The 22,929-nt window shown below is 49.3% G+C and overlaps 1 protein-coding gene across 2 annotated transcripts; it reads left to right on the forward strand.

Annotated features, from left to right (window-relative positions):
* Positions 1-5,724: 5,724 nt before the first annotated feature.
* PSMD6 (proteasome 26S subunit, non-ATPase 6) lies at positions 5,725-17,005 on the forward strand. 2 transcript variants are annotated; one of them, XM_002713290.5, is made up of 8 exons: positions 5,725-5,991; positions 6,500-6,705; positions 9,396-9,541; positions 9,691-9,910; positions 10,004-10,112; positions 14,614-14,782; positions 16,653-16,730; positions 16,834-17,005. In XM_002713290.5, the coding sequence occupies exons 1-8, from the start codon at positions 5,847-5,849 to the stop codon at positions 16,928-16,930; spliced, it is 1,170 nt and encodes a 389-aa protein (XP_002713336.1). In that variant the 5' UTR covers positions 5,725-5,846; the 3' UTR covers positions 16,931-17,005. The 2 variants fall into 2 exon arrangements, 1 of the variants encoding a protein (XP_002713336.1); XR_011379211.1 differs by having other exon boundaries at positions 5,741-5,991; positions 14,614-16,382; positions 16,430-16,730.
* The last annotated feature ends 5,924 nt before the right edge of the window (positions 17,006-22,929 follow it).

A 22,929-nucleotide genomic window follows, 5' to 3' on the forward strand; every position in this document is an offset into this window, starting at 1 on the left:
GGAGCAGATCCGATCAGGCTGTAAGTGGTCAGTGTTGACTGTGAGGGTAAGAAAGCAAGAGAAGAAGAAGGGAAGATTGAAAGTCAGGTGTGTGGGCGTGGCTCAGCAGTGCCCAAGAAGGCAGGGTGATTGGAAAGGAAGGATGGGTGACCTTGACCTTTTGGAAAGAACAGAAACAGTAGCACAAATGGTCTTTGTAGAAACAGATTTCCTGCTGGCTCTGTGTCTAGCGACATCCAGGTGAACTTGTCCCACGGTTGCTGGAGGGTGGCTCCTGGGTGCAGTCACTTTGTGCGACTTGGTTCTTCTTTCTGCCCACTGCCCGTCAGCTACTCCCTACCTCTTCTGCTCGGATGGCTGAATGCCTTCCTCCTGTCCACGCGTGCCATGGTTGCCGTGGGCTGCTTGCTTCCCGACCTCCCGTGGCTCCGATCCCTGCTCGGCCTTCCTGTTTCCTTGCACTATGGTGTCTCTGCCCACAAGCAATGCTGAATCTAATTCCAAGCAGCCAGAGTGTACGTGGCCCAGGTTTTCTATTTGGGACAGGGTTTTCTGTGCCAGGGTCCCTGTTGGCCACAGGAATTTGCTGAGCTGCAGCTCTGACTGGTTCCCTGGGTGTCGTGTGTCTACCTAGGGTGACCCCAAGAGATATGACAGGCTCCCTGATAGATGCGCACAATGCAGATTGTTCCCCCAGAAATGGGCCGATGGCCTCGTCTCAGATTCTGTTACAACTTCTGGGATTTTTTACTGCGATGTTTTTCAGGGTGGGTGCTCTTAGGCCAATGTGGATGGCTGTGTGCTTTCCAAAAAATTATTTATCCTATGCATTCGAAAGGCAGAGTGACAGACACACCCACGCAGACTGCAAGAGCGCGCTCCCATCTGCTGGCTCCCTCCCCAAATGTGTCTGCTTATTTTTGAACCATGCAGGGCAAAACAACCCCAACCGCCCCCCCTGCCCCCGTCACCACTAACGTCATATGCAAAGAGAGATCAGTTTTTAATGCAGCTAAGAAAATCGGCACAAGGTGACTTCCCTTCACGATGACCCAAACAGTAGCCCGTCATTTTTAGCTTACCCCAAACTTCACCTCATCCGTTCCCGGCCGTCTGCGTCCCATGCATGTGTTCTGTGTTCACGCATCCTGCAGGTCTGAACGATGCATTGAGTGCTGTGTCATTTCTTGTCTCTTCCCATGCATTCCCCACCAGAATGTAAGCTTAGTGTGGGGGTAGTGACCACTGTTCCATCCCGAGCCCCATGCACTGAGACCAGCACATATTAGGAGCTTTCTACCAGCAGATGGGTCATGTGAAGAGTGTTGTACTGGCTGTGTGCAAGTGGCTTCTACTTAGTAGAAAAGAAACTGGGATGGAGTATCATTGTGGTGCACTGAGTTCAGCTACCACCTGTGACACCAGCATCCCATATGGGTGCTGGTTGATGTCCCAGCTGCTCCATTTCCTATCCAGCTCCCTGCTAATGTGCCTGGGAGGGCGGCAGAAATAACCCAAGTCCTTGGGCCCATACTAGTACATAAAAGACCCAGATGGAGTTCCAGGCTCCTGGCTTCAACCTGGCTCAGCTCTGGCTGATGCAGTCACTTGGGGAGTGAACTAGTGGATGAAAGATTGATCTCTCTAACTCTGACTTTCGAAGAAATAAATAAATGAATGAATCCCAAAAAGCAAAGAAAATGGGTGTTGTTTCTGTAAATGACGTGGGCTAGTGAGCCTGTTCCAGGAACAAGAGCATTTTCTGAGCCGCCTTCTGCCCGCAGAACCCTCCCTCGCACGGGAATGATGTCAGGAGAAAGAGCAGAGCCTGCTACAGCCACTGGTCTCTGTGCCGCAGGAAGCCGGGAATTGAGTGCATTGCAAGCACGTGCCCAGCTTGCAGCGGGCCTCCTCTGCGGTGCAGCCAGGAACTGCATGATGGGCAGGCTGGCGGGGGCTGGGAGCCCTCTGCCTGCGAGTACTCTGCCTGCGCCCTCTCTTCTTGGGCCGAGGCAGCGGAGCCATCATGAGCGCCTCTCCTAGGAAGTCTTGGGAGTTCAATGAACTGCAAGCAGCTAAAGCGAAGTCTACACTCAGCGGGGAGTGCTGTCTTCCTTGGAGGGCGTGGGAGTCGCCACAGGCACCTGCCCATGCCCGCCAGCGCCAGGCCAGGCTGCTGAGCCGGCTCTGCGTGGGCTGAAGGGGTGCAGCCGCACCTAGGTTTGCGCATGCTTGTTGGCACCGAGCGCTCTGACACACAGGGATGTAGGAAAGATGAGGAACAGGCAGAGAGCCTGCCTGGCAGGCAGAGGAAGGCAGTGTGGTTTGCAACCAGGGCGCCTAAGGAGCAGGCAGACGTGCGCTCGCTTCATCAGAGCCGGTCGTCAGCCAGCTTTTTCACGTCCAAGGAGCTGGAATCCATGAAGGAGCTCCGTATCGATTTTTCCTCTGTGAGACCACAGAGACCCCAGCCCTGGAGCCTGCAGGAAGGGTCTTTATGAAACCAGTTAATGCAGTCAGATTGAGTTAATGGCTACAAAGAGATGCACGACAACTCAATAATGAGTTGTCAATACGGGGAGTGGAGCTGCTTTGATCCACCGGGCCATCACATCCCAGCAACAGTTCAAGGTTCCATTGATTTGTCTGCAATTAATCACAAAGATGCAAAAAGGAAAAAGAAACAGACAGACCTGGTGGGTAATTGGTCTCCTGTGGGCAGAACGCAGAGGCTGACAACCGGGATTTGGGCGTGACCTTGGAGTGCAGGTGCACCTGCAGGAGCCATGACACGTCGGTTCCTCTGACAACTGCAGCTTCCTGGGACTGTGACGCTGCACGAGGAAGAACGGAAACCAGGATCCACCTGCCAGTGGAGAATTCAAATCCTGCTGCACAGATTGTCCCTTCAACTGCCAAAAGGAGTGTGTGATCACACATCCCGTTCTTTTTGTCTGTTTAAGATGTGTTTATTTGAAAGGCAGAGGTACAGAGAGAGAGGGAGAGACAAAGAACTTCTCTGTTGGTTCACTCTCCAGGTGGCCTCAACAGTCAGCAGCCTGGAACTCCATCAGGGTCTCCCATGTGGGTGCAGGAGCCCATGCACTTGGACCATCTTCTGATGCTTTCTCATGTGCATTAGCAGGGACCTGGATCGGAAGTAGAGCAGCTGGGACTTGAACTGGTGCTCATACGGGATTCCAGAGCTCCCATATATCCAATTTTTACGAATCTGAAAAGATTGACACCTTTAGGTTCATAAATATTGTAAAGTTTTAAGTTGAAAAAGAGTTCCATGAACACTTGACAAAGCTGTGTCCTTAAAATGTGAAGACTGCTTGCAAATCCGGCAGGAAAGATTCTATGGAGAACTTAAAAAGCATAATCGGAATCCCATCCTAGGCAAGTAGATTTAGTAGGTGCAAATGTGGAAAAAAAAATCCAGCCTCATGAACACGAGTCAGAAAGCCAAGGAAAAGTAGCACAGCACTGACAAAGCCGCGGGTGGTTCATAGGAGCACGTTGGCTAAGAGAGGAAGACCGGCCCAACAGGTGCAGGGAGCAGGCCCCCCTGGCCTTTCAGAGCAATGTCTTCGCCCCTAAAGGCACAGGATCACCCAGAAGAGCTGGAACACAACATGCTATGGGCCAGCCCCTTGGGTGCAACCGTGTTCTCTCCATGGTCCTCTGCTTGTCATCTAAGTAAGGCTACAAGTATGCAGCCAGCTGGTTTTTTGAGTCTTCCTTTCTGAAGGCTCCCGGGTCGTGACAACTTGTCTCGGATCTATGTGTGTGCTTTCCTCCCGTTAGCGTGTCTTTTATTACAGGTGCCTCAGCCACAGGCCTGGCAACTAGGTAAGGAAAGTTGATGACTTCTTCTTCCCTGTAGGTGCTGTGTCCTGTCTTTGTGGGAATTCAAGTTGATATATCATTTATGGAAAAATAAATTATTGCTCACAGAACATATGAAAATGTAATATGTTCCTACTCTCTTTTTCTGTAGTTGCACGGTAAGGATTTAGATTATGGAATAGGGGTGGGTGTTAGGCGGAGTGGTTAAGGTACCCACAGGGATACCCACATCCCATACTGGAATGCCTGGGCTCAAAGTTCCCTCTCTGTTCCAAGTGCAGCTTCATGCTAATGAGCCCCCTGGGAGGCAACAGATAATGGCCCAAGAATTTGGGCCCCTGCCACCCTCCCACTTGGGAGGCCCAGATTGACTTTCTGGCTCCTGGCTTTGGCTTGACCCGGCCCTGGCTGTCGTGGGTATTTAGGGAGTGATCCAACGGATGGGCGGTCTCTCTGTCTATTTCCATTTCTCTGCCTTTTGTATATGTTAAATGAATAATTTTTAAAAGATTCCATGAGGAAATCCACAAGTGTGAAAATATGAATGCACCCATGCAAAGCATCAATACTGCAATGTTTAGAAGAGCAAAGAAAAATGAAAATGACCCAAATTGATATAGGTAAGGATTGGTGATTGGGGAAAAGTTGGCACATCAGTACAAAATCCTGTATGGTCCCTGCAGACTTACTGGCATGGCAATATGCCCATGAGAAAAGTGGACTGAACAAAATATGGTTTGACAAATTTCAGCGTGGGCTGAGCCTGTTCATCTATCCAGGTGAGTTTCAATGAAGCTGTGGCTCTCTAGAATGTAAGTTCAAGAACAGGGACTCTGAATTCTTCCGTACCGTGGCCCAGGTGGCTGGTGCGGGGCCCAGTGCTTTAGGGGCCCTCAGCCCTGTTTGTTGAGTGAAAAAATGAAGGACGCGGAGAGCAGTGTTCACGGGAAGTCTAACAGTGTAACGTGCCAGCAAACTGGACGTAGATTTCCTCTCTCATTGGAGCTGCCTGCAAGATGTGCACGTCATATCCCCTACAACAGATAATGTACTTTAAAAGGGTGATCATCTGAGTACCACTGTGCAGAAGGTGGCAAACCCAACCCTTTCAGCCGCCTTGAAAACGGAGTCAACCTCTTTGGAAAACTATTTGACAACGCATACCCCCAAATCACGAAGCTCTTTCTTTCCGTGTGTGTTGTTCTCGCATGGGAATTTATGCTATGGGAAAAGCACTAACTATGAAATAATCCGTACTTCCAGAGTTCTTCAACTCAGGTTTTATGTTAGGAAAATAATGGCCCTGACCACCTCACTGTCACTTTTAATGGCGGGAAGAATAAATCACAATATTTTATGTAGCCATTTCCAGTTCTCTGAAATATGATGAAAAAGAGCCTACAGTCCCTGGGAATGATGATTTAGTCTCCATAAGCAAACCTGCTAAGGCTGTTTTGAAGCTTTGCAATTCTGAGAGCCATTTTCTTCTGCAAATAGGGGAATGAAGGTGGATTTTAGAACTTAGAGATAAGCCATGCTACGCATCTGCTATGGGACCTTGGTTGATCAGGTTTCCTAAGCTCTTGAGCCTCAGTTTTTTTATCTACGAAATGAGATCACTGTTCTTCCTCATAGCATTAAGAGGATTAAAATGAGATGAGTTAAGGAGTCGGCAGATGAGGTTGTTCTCATATTACTATGATTGTTGTTTTCTAAAGATTGCAAGCTCCTTCCGACCCGTGGTAAAAAGTAAAATAGCTAAGGGACCGTGAGTGAGCAAAGGCGGCCGGAGACCACACGGGGGCGCAGGCGTTCAGGCCGAGCGAGGCGTTGCCGGCGGTGTCCAGCAGGCGACGCTGCAGGCGGCGGCGGGACCGGAAGCCGGGCCGGAGGCGTCCGGGCGTCCGGGGCGACTCCTCCCGCTTCCGCCGCCGCGGCCGCAGCGCGTCGAGCCGAGTTGCAGTTTCCGTAGCGCTGCCAGCCGTGCCGCCGCGATGCCGCTGGAGAATCTGGAAGAGGAGGGTCTGCCCAAGAACCCCGACCTGCGCATCGCGCAGCTGCGCTTCCTGCTCAGCCTGCCCGAGCACCGCAGGGACGCGGCGGTGCGCGACGAGCTGATGGCGGCGGTCCGCGACAACAGTGAGGCTCGCGCGAGCGCCGAGTCAGCGGCCTAGGCCTGGGCCGGCCCCGCGCTCCGGGGCCTGGGGCGGTGCGGGGCGCCCCCGCTCGCGGGGCTGGCTTCCGTGCCCTTGGGGGCTTTAGTACTTTGGGGCCGTCCGTGGGGTTCCTTCCCTCTGAGGGCGGCTTGCGGAGGGGCAACCCCGAAGCGCGGAGCCCCGCGCTGGGTCCAGAGCGGCTCTGGGGATTCCAGTGGGAGACTTAAGGGGCTGTTTGGCTCGGGGGTCCTGTCGTCCCTCTTAGCGGTGATTGGCACTCAGGGGTCGGTGTCTGAGCGTGGGCGCGCAGGTGCACCTGCCCGGGGGGGCTGCGGTCTGTCCCCAGCCGCCGTGGGGATTGTCGGTGCCAGGATGGGCCCCCTTGTCCTGGAGTGGGTGCTGGACTGGCGGGTGGGGAGGGGGGGTGTGAGAGCGCGCGCGCGAGGTGGGACGCGCGGCCCCCCTAACCCACCCGTCTTGTTGCCGGGCAGACATGGCTCCGTACTACGAAGCCTTGTGCAAATCCCTGGACTGGCAGATGGACGTGGACCTCCTGAGTAAAATGAAGAAGGCCAACGAAGAAGAGCTGAGACGCCTGGACGAGGAGCTGGAGGATGCCGAGAAGAACCTGGGGGAGAGCGAGATTCGCGATGCGATGATGGCCAAGGCCGAATACCTGTGTCGCATAGGGGACAAGGTGAGCGCAGGGGGCCTCCCCGGCGTCGCTAGAGTGCAGCCTCGGAGTGGCTCCGGGTTAGTCGTCCCTCGTTTTAAAAATTGACCTTGCTTTGGAAACTACAAAGGGAGCGGTGCTTATTTCTAGGAGGGAATCAAGGCAAAGGCCATAGAGAAAATACTGTCCCATGGTACCCTGTCAGCTCCCCGAACAGCCAGCTGTGCCTTCTTCCTCGCCTCTCCGTGCCGGTGAACACTCAGCGTGCACCGGGAAAGATTTCTCCTTGTTCGTTGCTGTTAGAAAATTGGGAGCACTCTCCACAGTTTACTTTTTCCACTTGCTGGTAGAATGTTGGGGCTTAAGATTCATTGTATTGGAAAGGTAGAGATACAGAAGTGGGGGGAGGGCAGAGGCCTCCCATCATCCTCTGGTTCACTCCGCAAGTGGCCGCAGCGGCCAGGGCTGGCAGCTTCATCTGGATCTCCGGCGTGTTGAGCAGGGAGCTGGATCAGAATTGGCGCAGCCTATGGGATGCCGGGCCCTGCCCTGTGTTTCTTTTAAGAAAGTAAAACAGTGGGCTGTGGGTGTGACTGCTCTGTCGTCATGTGCCCCAGAGGTACCATCCATGTATGTGTGCGTGTGTGAAATGGGTTGTATGTTTGAAGTTTGTAGCGTACGTAGGATCCTTGTGTACTCGGTGATCCTGCGTGCCCCTGTCACCCCGCAGGAGGTGTTGGTGTAACTGCTGTCGTAAAAACATGCTGGCGCAAGTGTGTGTGTGTGTGTGTGTGTGTGTGTGCTGCTGTTTGTTGGTATAGTCTGTGAAACAGGGCTGGCAGGACAGTGCAGGGTTTTCATTGCAGTGTGTGGCCAGGTGTTCCACCTCATAGCCACTTGTTCCTACCCCACCCGCAGTGCCTGTGAGGGACCCCCGGCAGTCCCGTGGCTCCACGGTTTTTAATTCAGTAGCTGTGTGGCTGTGATTACGAGGATGGGTTTTCACTGTTCTTAAGTTGTATTTAGATGTAGGATGTGTGGTGTTGGCTTACAATTGGGAGCCCCGGTCAGTTCCAGGGCTTTATTTACAGGCTCAGTAATTGAGGTTTACTCAACCTTCTTTTCCCGTCTGAAAGTTAATGTGGATCAAGGGTAGGGGCAGTGAGCTTGGGCTGGTAGCTGGTCCAAAGTTAGTGCTTAAATGCTATTAAATAGTTTAAAACGAGTTCCTCCCCATTGTCAATTCCAGACTTGGTCGTTGTCGATGCACAGAAATCAGTCTGTTCTCCTGCGGACTGTCTGTCTGTGGTTTGGTTTGAGTTTGCAGTTGGTGGGCCCATGGATTGCAGTGAAGGAGAATTTTCAAGCTGCTGCTTGAGGCCTTGCAGAGTTCCCCCCGAGGCCAAGAAAGGGGGTGCTCTGAGGAGAGGGGCTTCTCTAAGTCTGGGTACTGCTTATCATAAAAACAAACAAACAAACAAACAAACAAACAAAAAAACAGCGCTTAAAACATTCTGGCACCAAAACAAACCTCTTTTTAGTTCAGTTTTGAATTACCTGTGTATGATGCTTACTAAGTAGCAGTCTACTAAAAAAAAAAACAACCTTTTTTGGTTTTATTTATTTATTTTTTGACAGGCAGAGTGGACAGTGAGAGAGAAAGGTCTTCCTTTGCCGTTGGTTCACCCTCCAATGGCCGCTGCGGCCGGCACACCACGCCGATCCGAAGCCAGGAGCCAGGTGCTTCTTCTGGTCTCCCATGGGGTGCAGGGCCCAAGCACTTGGGCCATCCTCCACTGCACTCCCGGGCCACAGCAGAGAGCTGGCCTGGAAGAGGGGCAGCTGGGACAGAATCTGGTGCCCCGACTGGAACTAGAACCCGGTGTGCCGGCGCCGCGAGATGGAGGATTAGCCTAGTGAGCCGCAGTGCCAGCTGGTTTTACTCTTTTTTATACCTGAGTCTCGTTGAGTACTTAGTGGGCATTTTTATTATTCACTGTGCTACCAGTACAGCCTGTACTCTCTGTGGTGTGCTGTCTGTTGCATGTGTGTTCGTGAAAGCACTGGTTTCCCTCCTCTCTGGGATAACGAGATGTCGCAGGCTTACCTGGTGTGGGCACTCTTCACGCCTTCCGTCATCCTGCTTCCTCTGGGCAGAGGAGTCTTCAGGAGGCGAGGTGTAAGTGCTGTGGGCACCCATTGCTGTCTTGCCAGTCCCTTTTTTAAATGTGTGATGCATAAGAATTAGAGAAACTGAACAGGTACTGAGTACTACAAAGTGCAGACAATTTTAGGTTGTCTTTTAAAGCCACAGAAACATTCCGAACTGCTTTGATACAGCTGCATATACAGTGTATATGGGGTGAGTTGTATTCTAATAGTAGTAAGATGCCCATTATCCTTTAGATGACGTGGTGTGGTACCGTCATGGCAGGGGAAAGCCCTGAATATATGGAGCAAAGACTGCTTAACAGTTGTGTGTTGTAAACTGTGAAGTAGACGCCCGCGTGTTTCTCATGTGCTTTTTGTACTTTTCGCAAGTAGAGAGAAGAATGTAAGTGGGCCCCGCGCACCTGTCCCAGCTTCAACAATTAGAAATCCGGGGCCGCTTGTTATATTCTGTTCCCACAGTGGCTTTTTGAAGAAAACCCAAACAGCTGGTAGCTTTAGAAACGTGTCACCTTTTCTCACCTGTTGCCTTGGTTTCTTGTCAGGAGGGAGCTCTGACGGCCTTTCGAAAGACGTATGACAAAACCGTGGCTCTGGGCCACCGTCTGGATATTGTGTTCTATCTGCTTAGGATTGGCTTATTTTATATGGATAACGATCTCATCACACGAAACACGGAGAAGGCCAAAAGGTACTTGTCGAGAAGTCGCAGCGGGTTACCTGCTTGCTTTTGTTCACAACTTGTAAATGTGGTGAAATCATTGATGAACTGACTAGCATTTTCCCTTGCAAAGTGGCAGTGTGTGTTTGCAGAGTGACCATGCTGTTTTTGTCTGATAGCTTAATTGAAGAAGGAGGAGACTGGGACAGGAGGAATCGCCTGAAAGTGTACCAGGGTCTCTACTGCGTGGCGATTCGCGATTTCAAGCAGGCAGCCGAGCTGTTTCTCGACACCGTTTCAACCTTTACATCCTATGAACTCATGGATTATAAAACGTTTGTGACCTACACTGTCTACGTCAGCATGATTGCTTTAGAAAGGCCGGATCTCCGGGAAAAGGTAACACGCGCATTGGAAAACTGCACCGGGCTTTTGTGATTGAAATCCACAGAAGCGAGGTGAGCCTCCATCCTGTGTGTGTTTGACACCTAGGTCATTAAGGGAGCTGAGATCCTCGAGGTGTTGCACAGTCTCCCGGCAGTTCGGCAGTATCTCTTTTCACTCTATGAATGTCGGTACTCGGTCTTCTTCCAGTCATTAGGTAAGGCCAGAGCTGCTCGTTTGCGTGACCCCCGAGCCCATGTGCAGATAACTAAGGTGCTTTGCCCCAGAGCTATAGCACAGTGTAGACAGCAGCCTGCCTTTGGTGGGTGGGGTTATGTCCCTGGGGCCTTGCTCAGAGGCGGGTTAGCATACTGTAGCCTGTGTTTCGCTTGGGGGGCAAGCATGGTCTTTAGTGTTGAAAGTGTTCGAAAGGGAGAGGGTTGTGCTGCAGACAGGTGTTGCTTGCAAAGCCTCAGGATTCTTCCTTGGGGCCCTTGGATGAAGAAGTCTGCCAGACCCCTGGCATAGTTTTTGAAGGCAGAAGTGAGCACGTGGGTCTCAGTATTGAGTTTCACGAGGAAAGACGTGAGGAGTTCCAAGTGTTGAATTCAACAGTGGGTTATTTATGCCACAGCTGTACAATTGCGTTGGTTTGTGAGCCATTTGCAGGCACTGTGGATTGAGGAAATCTGTTGAAAAGATGTGTATTGCAGCACAGTTAGTTCCTAGGGACCACACCCACAAGAGGATGCCTGGGTTTCCTCTCTCTTCTCTGGCCATTCGATTTCCAAGTATGGTTGTGACCTTTACCTGAAACGTTTTTAAATTTTCATTTTAAAGGCAATGAGAGATCCTCCTTCTGTTGGTTCACTCCCCAGATGCCTGTAATAACTAGGACTTGTGCCAGACCCAAGTCAGGAGCTTGGAACTCAACTCTGAATGTCCCTTGTGAGTGACAGGGATCCCGGGTACGTGAGCCATCCCTTGGCTGCCTTCCTGCAGTATCAGGAAGCTAGAATTCAAAGCAGAAACGGGAGGTGAGCTTAGGCTGCCTGATATGGGATGTGGGGTCCTGAAGAGTTCAGCAGCTCTGCCAGTGTCTACCTCTTTGCTAAAACCTCACGGTGAGAGATTCTTGTTTGCCCTGCAGGTTGCAGAATGTGTTTGGTTAAATAGGTAGCATTTGTGAAGATAGGAAATGATTGCTGTTTCTGCAGTGGGGTTTGGCCCAGTGTTTATGGGGCACTTGCTCTGTGCATACAGGTGAGACTGCTTTGAGAATTCCTGCTGCTTATGTCATGTAAGGTGGCGTCCTCTCCAACATGTGCATGTCCAGCGTGTATAACTACTGTCCTGGCCTTTTCCTCTCTTGTATACACGTTGCTTTTGTAGAATTTCATTTCTCTGTGCTTCAGGGTCTCTGGTTATCATCACACAGTGCACATATGCAGCCTTCCCCTATTTGCCTGAATGAAGACAAATCCTTTCTCTGCATTCCTGAAGTACTGGTTGTGTGCGCCCCCCCCCCCCCCCTTTTAAAAAATAAGATGCAAGTGAGCTGCCATGAATTGACTGTTGGAAAGTGCACAGTTCGGTGTTTCATAGTGTGCTGGCAACTCTGCGCACTTGTTCCAGAAGAGATCCATCGTTGTGAAGGAAAATTGGACCATCAGCAGCCACTCCACCTCCCTCCCCACAGCTCCTGGCAAACCCTGATCTGTTGTTTGTCTCTGGGAGTTGATGTTGTCTGGACATGTTAAGTGGCATCCTGTAATCCGTGTACAGCCTTCTGTGCCTGGCTTTGGCGTGGTGCGCAGTTCATCTGTGCTGCAGCGTGGAGCGGTTTTTGTGGCCAGGTGGTGGTCCACTGTCTGAATATAGCACGTGTTACCCAGTTAGTGGGTGGCAGATTTTTGGGCTATATCTGCTTTTTGTCTGCTATGAAAAGCACTGTACGGAGCACTTGTGTGCATGTTTATGTGAAAATGTATTTTTTAAATTTTTCTTGGGTACATATGCCTGGGAGTGGAATTGTTGGGCCTTGTGCCCTTTGAGGAGCTGCCAGGGTGCATTCCAAAGGACTACACCATGGACAGTCCCACCAGCAGCCCAGGAAGGTTCCAGCTGCCACCTCCCGCCCCCCTCTGCCCTCCCCCCTGCTTGTTAACTGCACCATTCAGCCAGTGGGATCTCACTCTTGAGATAACTATGTGAGTTATTGCATGCTTCTAATGGCCAGTTGAGTGTCTTTTCTCATGTTAATTGGCCATATACCCATGTTAACAGCATACTGGAAGCACACATGATTTTTTTTTTTTCTTCTAAAACCATGTCCCTTCTGGAGGGTACACATTTGAATTTTCTATGTAAGCATCCAAATTACATCAGTGATTGGAGGGAGAGAATGCGTTCCTGGTGAATTGAAATTGATGGTTTTGGAAACTGGTTAAGTATTGACCTCCTACCCTCCCCGTCCCAACTGGCTGCCTTTCCTTCCAGCACTTCTGGATGAAACATCTGAAGAAGGAAGTAGCATCTTTTTTCTAGGTGATACTTGATGGAGACTAAAAAGAACAAAGTGAAATGTAGTTAGTCCATCTCATCCTCACATCTGTGACATTCACTGCACAGAACTCTCCCAGAGATAACCATTTCAGTATTTCCTCATACATCCATCCTAGGCGCCTTGAAAAACCAGTTGTGTGTACACGTGGAAGACCGTCCAGCATCACCACATAAACCAGAGTCGTCGAAGGCTTTGCCTAGCCTGTGATGGCCGCGGTCCTTTGTGTCGAGGCAGGCGCGTTTCAGGCACGTCCTTTGGGGCGTTTGTATGCAGAGATGCAAGCGTGTGATGCCTCTAGCCGTATGTACTGTGCGGGTGTTGTATGTGCTTTCTAAGTAGCGTTTGCTGCACCACGTACTGCTGAGTCTTTGTGCCTGTGCGAACGGTGGATCATGGCTAAGTGTCTAGGTGGCTGCCAGATAACGAGAATGTGCGATGAACTGTGGAAGTGGGGCTTCCAGCTGGACCTGTTTTAGAGGGAGAATACGCTGCATCTCCTCACAGCTGTGCCCCAGAAGTGTCACGCTATCTTCCCTCCTCATTATACACCCTCTCCCAAACTCTTAAGAGGAGTAACTGCAGTGTTTGATGCACGCATCTCTGTTCTTTGTGATCCTGAGCACAATCTCGTGTTCAGTGGCATCGGTCTCCGTGCTGCTGAACCACATGTTCCTCACACCTGCTTTCTTGTGACCACTGGATCCTCACACCTTTGATTTGGTTCTGCAGCAACATCTGAACCTGTCAGCTTCCTCGTCATCGTCAGATTTGCCTGCAAGCGTGTGCCTTAGAGCGTGTCGCCCTCAGTGGTTCCCACGTGCGTGTGTCCAGCCCCACACCTCCACTGAACACAGACCATGCCCGTTACATTCACTTGGTTGTCTCGTGGGCAAGTCCGCCAGAATTCTGTCCACATTCGCTTCGGTCTCATCCCTGTTGCCGCTCCCCGCAACCCTTGGAAAATCACCCACGGTCTGCCGTGCTCCGAGTCAGATACACGGTTACGCATGGTGCCCTCTTCTCTCGCTGGCAGTCCATCCCTGCTGCTCCTTGCTCAGTCGGGCTTTGCCTGCGGAGACCTTTGCATCACTGGCGTTGTTGTATGCCTTCTGCCTTCCCTCCATTCCTCCGAGAGGGCGTCTTACCCTATCTCACCCCCTTACTCTCCTCACTGAACTTGGCGTTTTCTGAGATAACCTGATTTACTCTTGTGTCCGCACTTTGAAAAGTTGGTATCTCTGGCAGCAAGGATCTTGTCTTGGGTTGCTGACATTTCCTCTCTGTTCAGTCGTTAGTAGTGAAAAAATTATTTGTGTGCATTGCTCATGAATAGCTTATGTGCATTGCACTGTTTTTTATCGACTTACAACTCTTGCTAGATCGAGGTTATTAAGTCTTGCTGGTCTGTCATTTGTCTTCAAACCTTGGCTTAGGGTGTTTTGCTTTGCAGGCTATTTACATTACTTCTTTCCCCTTAATGCTTGGCTGTTGTTACTTTGGGAGAACATCTGTTATCCTTTGGTCTTTGTAAGTCTTTCCTGTGTTACTCTACCTATTGTTTCTTTTGGAATTCCTTTTTTTTTTTTTTTTTTTTTTTTTTTTTGAAGAGTAAAATGAGTGCTCCTTCACTTAAGGGCTGGAGTTCTCCAAGGTTAAAACAGTAACACATACAGGCCGGGCTTGTAGTCTAACTAGTTAAGCCACTGCCTGCAATGCCAGCATCCCATCTGGGCCCCAGTTAGAGTCCAGGCTGCTCTACTTCTGATCTAGTTCATTGCTGATGTGGCCTGGGAAAGCAGTGGAAGATGGCCCAAGTGTGTGGACCCCTGGAATCCACATGGTAGACCCGGGAAAAGCCCCTGGCTGCTGCAGCCATACAGGAGTGAACCAGCAGATGGAAGATCTCTCTTCCTCTGCCTTTCAAATGAACAAACCTTTTTAAAAAAAAATAACATATGCATTTGGTCCTTAGAACTTGATAGAGACAGGGCTCTTTCTGCTGAGTGTGTGTGAGGCTGAAGAGGAAGGGCAGTGAGGAATTCTCCAGTTGCTTGAATCCTATTCATGAGCCTCAATTAGAGCTGTCATAGTTTTTAATCTCTTGATCTGCACAGCGGGGGATCCTTGTAATGTGTCATTGTATTTATTGCAGCGGTTGTGGAACAGGAAATGAAAAAGGACTGGCTCTTTGCTCCTCATTATCGCTACTATGTCAGAGAAATGAGGATTCATGCCTACAGCCAGCTGTTGGAATCATACAGGTCATTAACCCTGGGCTACATGGCAGAAGCCTTCGGTGTTGGAGTGGAATTCATTGACCAGTAAGTTTAAGTAATATCTCGTTAACTTTTAAAAGTGTGAGCTTACATGTTTTCCCCTTTGCATTGCTCCCCTCAATTTTAAGAAAAAAAAAAACTAACTTGTTTCTAAATATTATCAAAATAGTTGTACCTGTGATCTCTGCCTTTGTCATGGTTTTTCTCTTACACTTGTAGATGGAAAAAACAAGCTGTCAGACCTTCACATGGTTTGCTGAGGGTCACGAGTGGTGGTGGTGGTTCAAAGTAGCCAGCTCCTTGCTTGTGGTGTGTGATCTAGTCTATATGTGGTCGTGTTTTCTCTGATACTTCCTGCCAGTTTTAGATGGCTGCTGTCATTCTGGTCACATGGGTGCTTCAATGTGGGGCATTAAGCACTGGTATCAATGATTCAACAAATACTGGGCCATTGTAGACCATATGATGTGTTAGGTCTCTGTCTTCATGGACTCTCGCTGCAGTGGTAGGGGAGAGACAGCAGGTCGGCAGATAAATAGGAAAGAGCATGTGGAGGTACGGCGTGATTGGGATGAAGGTGAGGGTTGCTGTGAGATGAATGGAGAGGAGCCAGTCAGAGGAGTTGTGGCATCCATAGGAGGGGCTGACAGATGCTAAGGCTTTGGGCCAGCATAGCTGAGCAGTAGATTTTTGTGGATATTAAGTTCAGAGACTTAGGGAGCAGGTTCCTTGTGTAGGGCAGGGTTGACGTTTGTGGGTAGCCACTGGCGGTGACGTGGTTTCACGCTGTTTGGTAAATACAGCGAGAAGACAGAGGCCACGTGGGCTGTTTAGTAGCTCAGGGCAGCAGTGTTATGGTGGTGGAGGTAGACACAGTAAAACTTAGGAAAGGCATGCCTACTTCTTCTGGTGTATCAGTCTCCTCCTACCGTTATTTTAAACGAAGTTGCATTTCATATAAAAGAAACTATTTTCTTTTAATTTGAATCAATCAATGAATGAATGAAGTGTTGGAAAAATCAGTTTTAAAAGTTATCTTAATAAACACTTCTCTGCCCTAAGCATCTTACGCTGCATCTAAGTATTGCGTTGAAGTAAAATTTCTATTCAGAGAAATGCACAGGACTTAAATGGAAGCAGTATTGTCATGTATAGCTGTCACCTTACTTTGAAAGGAAGAAAAAAGGAAATGATAGTCATGTAAACACTTTTTTAATCTGAAAAGCAGAGCGGAGGGGGGAGGAAGCTCTTCCACTGCTTTCCCCAGTCTAGTAGCAGGCAGGTGTCCTGGTCGAAGAAAGCAGCTTAACCTGCTCTGCCATGGTGCCAGCCCTAACAGGTTTAGATGATCTTACCAAACCTGGGAACTCCAAGTCTGGTAACCAGTGGCCAAGAGGGTGGTTTATTAGGATGGGCATGGAGATTTTATGTTAGACATGAGTCACTGGAAGGAGTGGCTTGTGATGAGCAGTGCCAGAGAAATAAGACTGGCCTAGCTGCTGTCCACCAGGAGGTCACTGTGCGGCCTTGGGCTCTGTGCCTCCTTCTATTCCTGCAGTGTGATGTGGAGATGAGCAAGTCTGCCGTTGGCAGGGGCAGTGAGGAGTCTGTGTGTGGGAGCAGGAATCTGCCGCAGTGACACAGGGCAGTCTGCAAGGCAGCTGATTGGCGGCGGATGGTGCTTGACTTAAGGGCTGTTCCCGTACCGTTCTTCCCGTCACTTTGGGAGAGGGAGGGACACAGTGTCAGTCAAGACTGCTTTACAAGTTTTGTTGGAAAACAACTGAAAGTTTTCCTCTGAGCCTTTCTGGAGCTCTCAAGATGTGCTGTGGTTTCCCTGCCTTCTACCTGTGGTCACATGGATACCAACTGTGTCCTCTCCCTAAGGCTAATGCAGTTCTTTTCTATAAATTAGGGAACTCTCCAGATTCATTGCTGCCGGGAGACTCCACTGCAAAATAGATAAAGTGAACGAAATAGTAGAAACCAACAGGTACTCGTATTTTGTCTATCATTTCAGAATGGTCAGTGCCGCCCTTTGTCACAGATTAATGTGCCTGCTAAATAATTAATGTTTCTCTTCCATTTATTTCTAGACCTGATAGCAAGAATTGGCAATACCAAGAAACGATCAAGAAAGGAGATCTGCTACTGAACAGAGTTCAGAAACTGTCTCGAGTAATTAATATGTGAAACCTTGTTATTTGGAATTTTTGTAGCTTCACTATGTGTGCACTTCAGCTGTGTAAAATAAACTCTTTCCGTTTACCTTGTAGCACTTTAAAGGTGGGGGAGGGCAACGGTGACACAATGCCTTGTGCATTATTCACTGATGAGCAATATTTCGTCATTTAATAGGGACAGCAACAGAAGCACAGTATCGCTTACCGTTAGGCTCAGGCTGCCCGCAGTACAGCTAAGACAGAGTTACCATGTTTAGGAAGTAACAAGGCCAGTCTCACGCAACACGGCCTAGGAATTCATCTTTGGGTCTGCTGATAGTTGTCTAGTATTTCATCTCCCCTTCCCCCAGGATACGATGAAGTCTACAAGGAGATAGAGTTAAAGGGGGCGCTTTGTTCTATGCAGGGCCCTAGGAGGTCTCTGGTAGAAAGCAGTTTTCTTTTTTTTGACAGGCAGAGTGGACAGTGAGAGAGAGAGACAGGTGTCTATCCTGGTCTCCTATGGGGTGCAGGGGCCATCCTCCACTGCACTTCCCTGGCCACAGCAGAGAGCTGGCCTGGAAGAGGGGCAGCCGGGACAGGCGGAGGATTAGCCTAGTGAGCCGCGGCGCAGGCCAGAATGCAGTTTTCAAGGAGAGAGGGCAAGTAATGAGCTTTTCATTACAGCATTCAAAAGACGTACAGGTACAGCCAGATTTGCTGAGATTTGATAGAGCTGGAACGGCATCTTACAGTGAAAGTGGGGGGAGGGGACTCCTGCTTTTTAAAGGGCACTTTCACTTATCGGAATGAATGAATCATGTGAACACAGGCTCTCACTGGATAGAAAAATAACTCGGTACCTGTTAACTGCTTCTTGAGCAATGGGTTTGGAAATCAAAGCCCTGCCATCCGTACTATAGTGGAAGAGGAGCTACTGGGTGTGCTTCAGCACTTGTGGCTCTCCAAGAATGCCATCTGTGAAAATACTGTGACTATATGTGCCCTTAACGAAACCCCCCTGATTCTAAGACACAGAACTTACTATGTTCCTCTGTCGATGTAGACAACAGAGTTCTGCTTTTCCCAACTTACACTGCAGCTCATGCTAGAGAGAAAAAAGGATTAAACTGTCAGTGTCTTCAAATAACTTTCTCCCAGCTCCCACCTACAAAGCACCAGGGACTGATGGGCTCACAGCAACCATGGCTTTGTCTGTCTTCAGACACTCAGACTTGCTGTGGCCTTACAGCAAAGTCTAATTCTCTCATTCTCCTTTCCTGCTTAGAACGTGCTTCATTGAATTTTTCACCATTTTAACCCAAATGTCCAGACCCAGTGGGTGAGGAGGACAGGAAAGAGGCACTGAAGGCACGGGGACTTGCTTTTCATTTCCAGTGGCAGCCCCGTGGTGATGCAGACCCCGTGGAGTGGCTGTCACTGCTACTTTACCTTGAGGGGGGGTACGGGTCATGCTCCTTGTCCTTGCCAAAACAGGTAATACATGCTGACTGCAAAAGAAACGCAAGCTGCTTACGTGGAGTCGCCTCCCAACCCTGCCGTGCAGAGACAAAGACTGTTAAGATGGAGAAGGTTCATCAGAACGTTTATTTAAAATTATGTATGCACAGGTCTACACATTTGGAGCCCTTGTTATTCTGTCTGCAGAAGTCATTCTGCATAATTACGAATCCCAGTGGAAAGCTATTAAGCCTCAAAATAGCAGTCTGGAGATGAAAATAAAATTAGAATCAAACAGATCTTTTCAGATGAGGCCATGTGGTACTACTGGACACTGCAGCTGGAGAAGCCAAAGTCCGGGCCCCTGACACGGGGAAGAGACTCCATCCCTCTCAGTCACATTCCCTGTGTAAATTAAGATTTACGAAAACTCGGGATTAGGATGAAGTTCATTGAGCATAAAGCAGCCCACTAAATCGTGCATCTCTTAACAAGCATCACACAGCCGCAGGCATATTACAAGAATGAATTGGGTTGCATGAAGCCCGATGTTACAGGAAACAACACAGTTTCGAAATTCACATTTTTAACAAGGCTATGTTGAGTGCTAACTTGACACCCTGGTTCTCTGCTCTGGCTCGTTCATTACTGTATTTTAGGTCTGATAAATGGCCTCAGGGGAATCTGAAGTCCTTCCTCCTACACTACTTTCTGCAATAAACAAAGCTTGCCAGGAAGGCGGAGGGGGTTTCCTGATGCTACCCAGTTGCAAATTGGTCAAAGGCTGGTCCCTCCAAATATGTTTTCAAGTCAAAAATTAACTCCCAATCTGTTAGCCAGGAGAATCTAGACAAATAATGGTTTCAAAAAATATTTCCTTCAACTTAGAGGGCAGAGGGAGTGATCTTCAATCTGCTAGTTCATTCCCCAAACACAATAGCCAGCGCTGGGCCAGGCTGAAGCTCCCATCTGGGTCTCCCAGGTGGGTGATGACCTCAGTCATGCTCGGCCACCATTAGCAGGAATCTGGATGGTAAGTGGAGGGCCTTTTAGGTCTAAAAGTAATGTATGCATAGGTGTAAGCTGGGTGGGCACTGGGCTCCCAGAATGTATTAGCAGGAAGCAGAACTCCATTATGGGATGCCAGAGTGCCCAAACTGCAGCTTAACCCATTGCACCGCCATACTCACCCCATCTAGCCAAGTCAGTCTAACCCTTTGCCGTCCAACAGGTAGCTTCAACTTTCGGTGTTTTGAACTCTTATTTGCTGGTTCTTTCTAGTCAGCTATAGTTTTATTAGCCTAAAACATTTCTTTTTCATATTGGTTAATTTTTCTTTTACAGTTGGACCATCTTTATTAATCCTGATGTCACTCATAATGCACTATCTTAGTCACCTGGAGGAGGTAGCTTGAAGTGTAATGCCAGTTTCTCTTACCTGAATAGCACTGCATTAAATGCCCAATGTGTGTATTCAGTAGCAGAGATAAACAAATATGTAAAAGCTAAACCACATTATGGGCATCTGTTTCCTATGTTAGAAATAAGAGCTTTGGGTCCATTTTGGGCTTACTGACTAGTGCTGCCTTTTACTATTTATTTTTTAAGCAGTGTCTTAGCAATAGGAAATACAGCCTTAGAAAGTTGTGTGGTTTTTTTTTTTTTTTTTAAGACAGGCAGAGTTAGTGAACAAGAGAGACAGAGGAGAAAAAGGTCTTCCTTTTCCATTGGTTTACCCCCCCAAATGGCCACTACAGCTGGCACGCTGCACCGATCTGACGCCCGGAGCCAGGTGCCTCCTCCTGGTCTCCCATGCGGGTGCAGGGCCCAAGCACTTGGGCCATCCTCCACTGCACTCCCGGGCCACAGCAGAGAGCTGGCCTGGAAGAGGAGCAACCGGGACAGAATCCGGCACCCCGACCGGGACTAGAACCTGGGATGCCGGTACTGCAGGCCACGAATTAGCCTAGTAAGGCGACACCGGCCAAGAAAATTTTTAGAAGTATCTGTTACCCAACCTTATCTGACCTAAATGTCTAAAAGGAGCCCTACAATGTCCTCTCAGCATGTGTACTGCAGTATACTTCAGACTTCTTGACTGATCACATTTAGTCTTTAGTAACCTGGCAGGCAGTACTATTCATCACCAAGTATGCATCAGGGTGGGTGTTGGGCCTAGCAGTTAGGATGCCAGGAGATGCCCATGTCCTGCACTGGAGCGCCTGGGTTTGAATCTTGCCTCTGTTCCCGGTTCCAGCTTCCCGCCATCGTGTACTGTGGGAGGCAGTGCTAATGACTCCAGTAGTTGGGTCCCCGGCTCCCAGGTTCAGCCTGCCCCAACCTCAGTTCTTGCAGGTATTTGGGGAGTAAATCAGCTGAAGGGAGATCTCTGTGGCTCTGCTTCATATACTCAGTAAGAATTACAATAGGTGCTTACTGATCATAAGCCAATCAGTCGTATAGTTTCCTTTTCTCAATCCTTGGCATTTTTAATCTACCATTTTTTAAGAGGATTAACAGCTGATGTTCAAATACTACCTGCATTCAAGGTTAGGGGGAAAAATGAGGCAGGGGGCTGTGATAATCCCCTGCCTTCTTAAGGCTACACAAACTTGCAGCTGTTGGCTACCTGGAACCTCTACATTGGCTGTGTGAGAAAAGTGTTAAATTCCTGTCTGGACAACGTGAAGACCTAAGGGCCGCTAGTCTGAGTTTCAAAGCCACTGAAGCACCGCTCGGCATTATTAGGTTTCTGAAGACATACAAAGGATGCCAACCATGTGTTAGTACACTGGGTCAGTCTCAAGTCCATGGTCTTCGAGGAGATCTGGCCTTTGTGTCAGTCAGAAATCTCATAATGGCGTAACACCCCCACCCCAGGACTGGAGGTAAGCAAAAGGACAGGAAAAGATCGGCCTTCACTTGACCATCCTGACAGTACCTTGTGGAAGTGACCATTCAGTCAAGGCTTCCAGTAGGTGGTGCCCTGACAACTTGACCAACCAGACAACCACCCCCCCCCCCCCCCCCCCGTTTTTAGAGGGTGCCAGACAAATGCTTTTCCGAAGCGTGAATGGACTTTCAAACATTCATGGAAAAAAAATGGAATTAAAAATGATACACTGGGGCTGGTGCCGTGGCGCAGTGGGTTAAACCTCTGCTTGCAGCGCCAGCGCTGGCATCCCATATGGGCGCCGGTTCGAGTCCCAGCTGCTCCTCTTCCACTCCAGCTCTCTGCTATGGCCTGGGAAAGCAGTAGAAGATGGCCCAAGTCCTTGGGCCCCTCACCTGCGTGGGAGACCTGGAAGAAGCTCCTGGCGACTGGCTTTGGATCAGCGCAGCTCTGGCTGCTGTGGCCATTTGGGGAGTGAATTGGCAGACGGAAGACGTTTCTCTGTCTCCTCGCTGTCTGTAACTCTACCTCTCAAATATATAAGTAAAATCTTTTAAAAAAAATGATATATTTTAGCACACATAATCTTGCAATCATGCATAGCCTTCCCATAATACACATTTTCTATCAGCTTTTTGGAGGACCCCTTGCACATATCTGCAATGAGTAGGCTGTCACTGTTGGTAAATTCTAGACGTGGCTCTTGGGGACTGCTTTTCTTGAAATGCTCTGGGTTACAGGAGGCCGTTCCTGCGTACACCTCTCGGGAACGTGGGGCCAGGAGGAAGCCCACTGCTTCCAACCCCTTGCTGTCTCTCCTCGCCATGGCGTTTCCACCTTCGCTCAGAGCCTTCAGCACTGCCACCATCCCAGGCCTCCAAGTCACATCCCCCTGCTGCAGCCAGTTTGGCTTCAGGCTGAGCAGCTGGCTTAGTCTTACTGTGAACCCTAACTACTCTGAAAAGGACAACACACACAGCACTGCCCTAGCTTTACATCTATTCATCTGACCTCTGGACTTCTTCTCAAGGCTACTTCGTCCATTGCCATGCGCTCTCTCGCCCAGTTGTCACAAGAACCCAGGGAACGGCTCCACTTCTGAAACCTGGGCTTCCACTGAGTCTCTTCTTACTCCTCCATTCCTTGTCCTAGCCTACAACTGCTACGGCCACCTCATTACCTCCACCCTGCTAGATCATCCCTTACATGTAAGGTAAGCCCTGCTTTGCGATTAGCCAGATGGACTTGACTCTTGTGACCCTGAACGAGACATTTGTCTCATCATAGATCAGTTGTCTGCGATGACTGGACCTAAGAAGGCAATTCCAATCAAACTACTGTCCAGAGAGGGCCTGCGCACAATTCTACACTGGAGCTTCCAGTTCTCAAATTCCCAATCCATACCACCATCAGGCACTGAGCAACATCTTCCCTCAGACTCTGTAAATCGTCAACAGTCTCCTTGCCCAAGTTCTACCTTTCCACTCAATCCACTTATCCTGGATTAAAAATGCAAAACGAACCATACTGAGCAGGTTGATGGGTTCAGCCAAGACTGTAAACACTCGGACAGCACTTACAGCTCAGCCTTCCCTCCCCTCTCACCTTTTAGTCTGCAGTGCTGGGTCTCCATCTGTCTTCACAAAACACAAGCGTTTTCTCTGTGGGATTCTGTC

The sequence above is a fragment of the Oryctolagus cuniculus genome, chromosome 10 (genome assembly GCF_964237555.1).
Source record: "Oryctolagus cuniculus chromosome 10, mOryCun1.1, whole genome shotgun sequence".
Lineage (NCBI taxonomy): Eukaryota > Metazoa > Chordata > Mammalia > Lagomorpha > Leporidae > Oryctolagus > Oryctolagus cuniculus.

Excerpts from the sequence above, each read along its gene's own strand:
- PSMD6 (XM_002713290.5), top strand. The coding sequence starts at position 5,847 with ATGCCGCTGGAGAATCTGGAAGAGGAGGGTCTGCCCAAGAACCCCGAC. Across the intron at positions 6,706-9,395 it reads TGTGTCGCATAGGGGACAAG|GAGGGAGCTCTGACGGCCTT; the intron begins GTGAGCGCAGGG and ends GTTTCTTGTCAG. Across the intron at positions 14,783-16,652 it reads GGAGTGGAATTCATTGACCA|GGAACTCTCCAGATTCATTG; the intron begins GTAAGTTTAAGT and ends TCTATAAATTAG.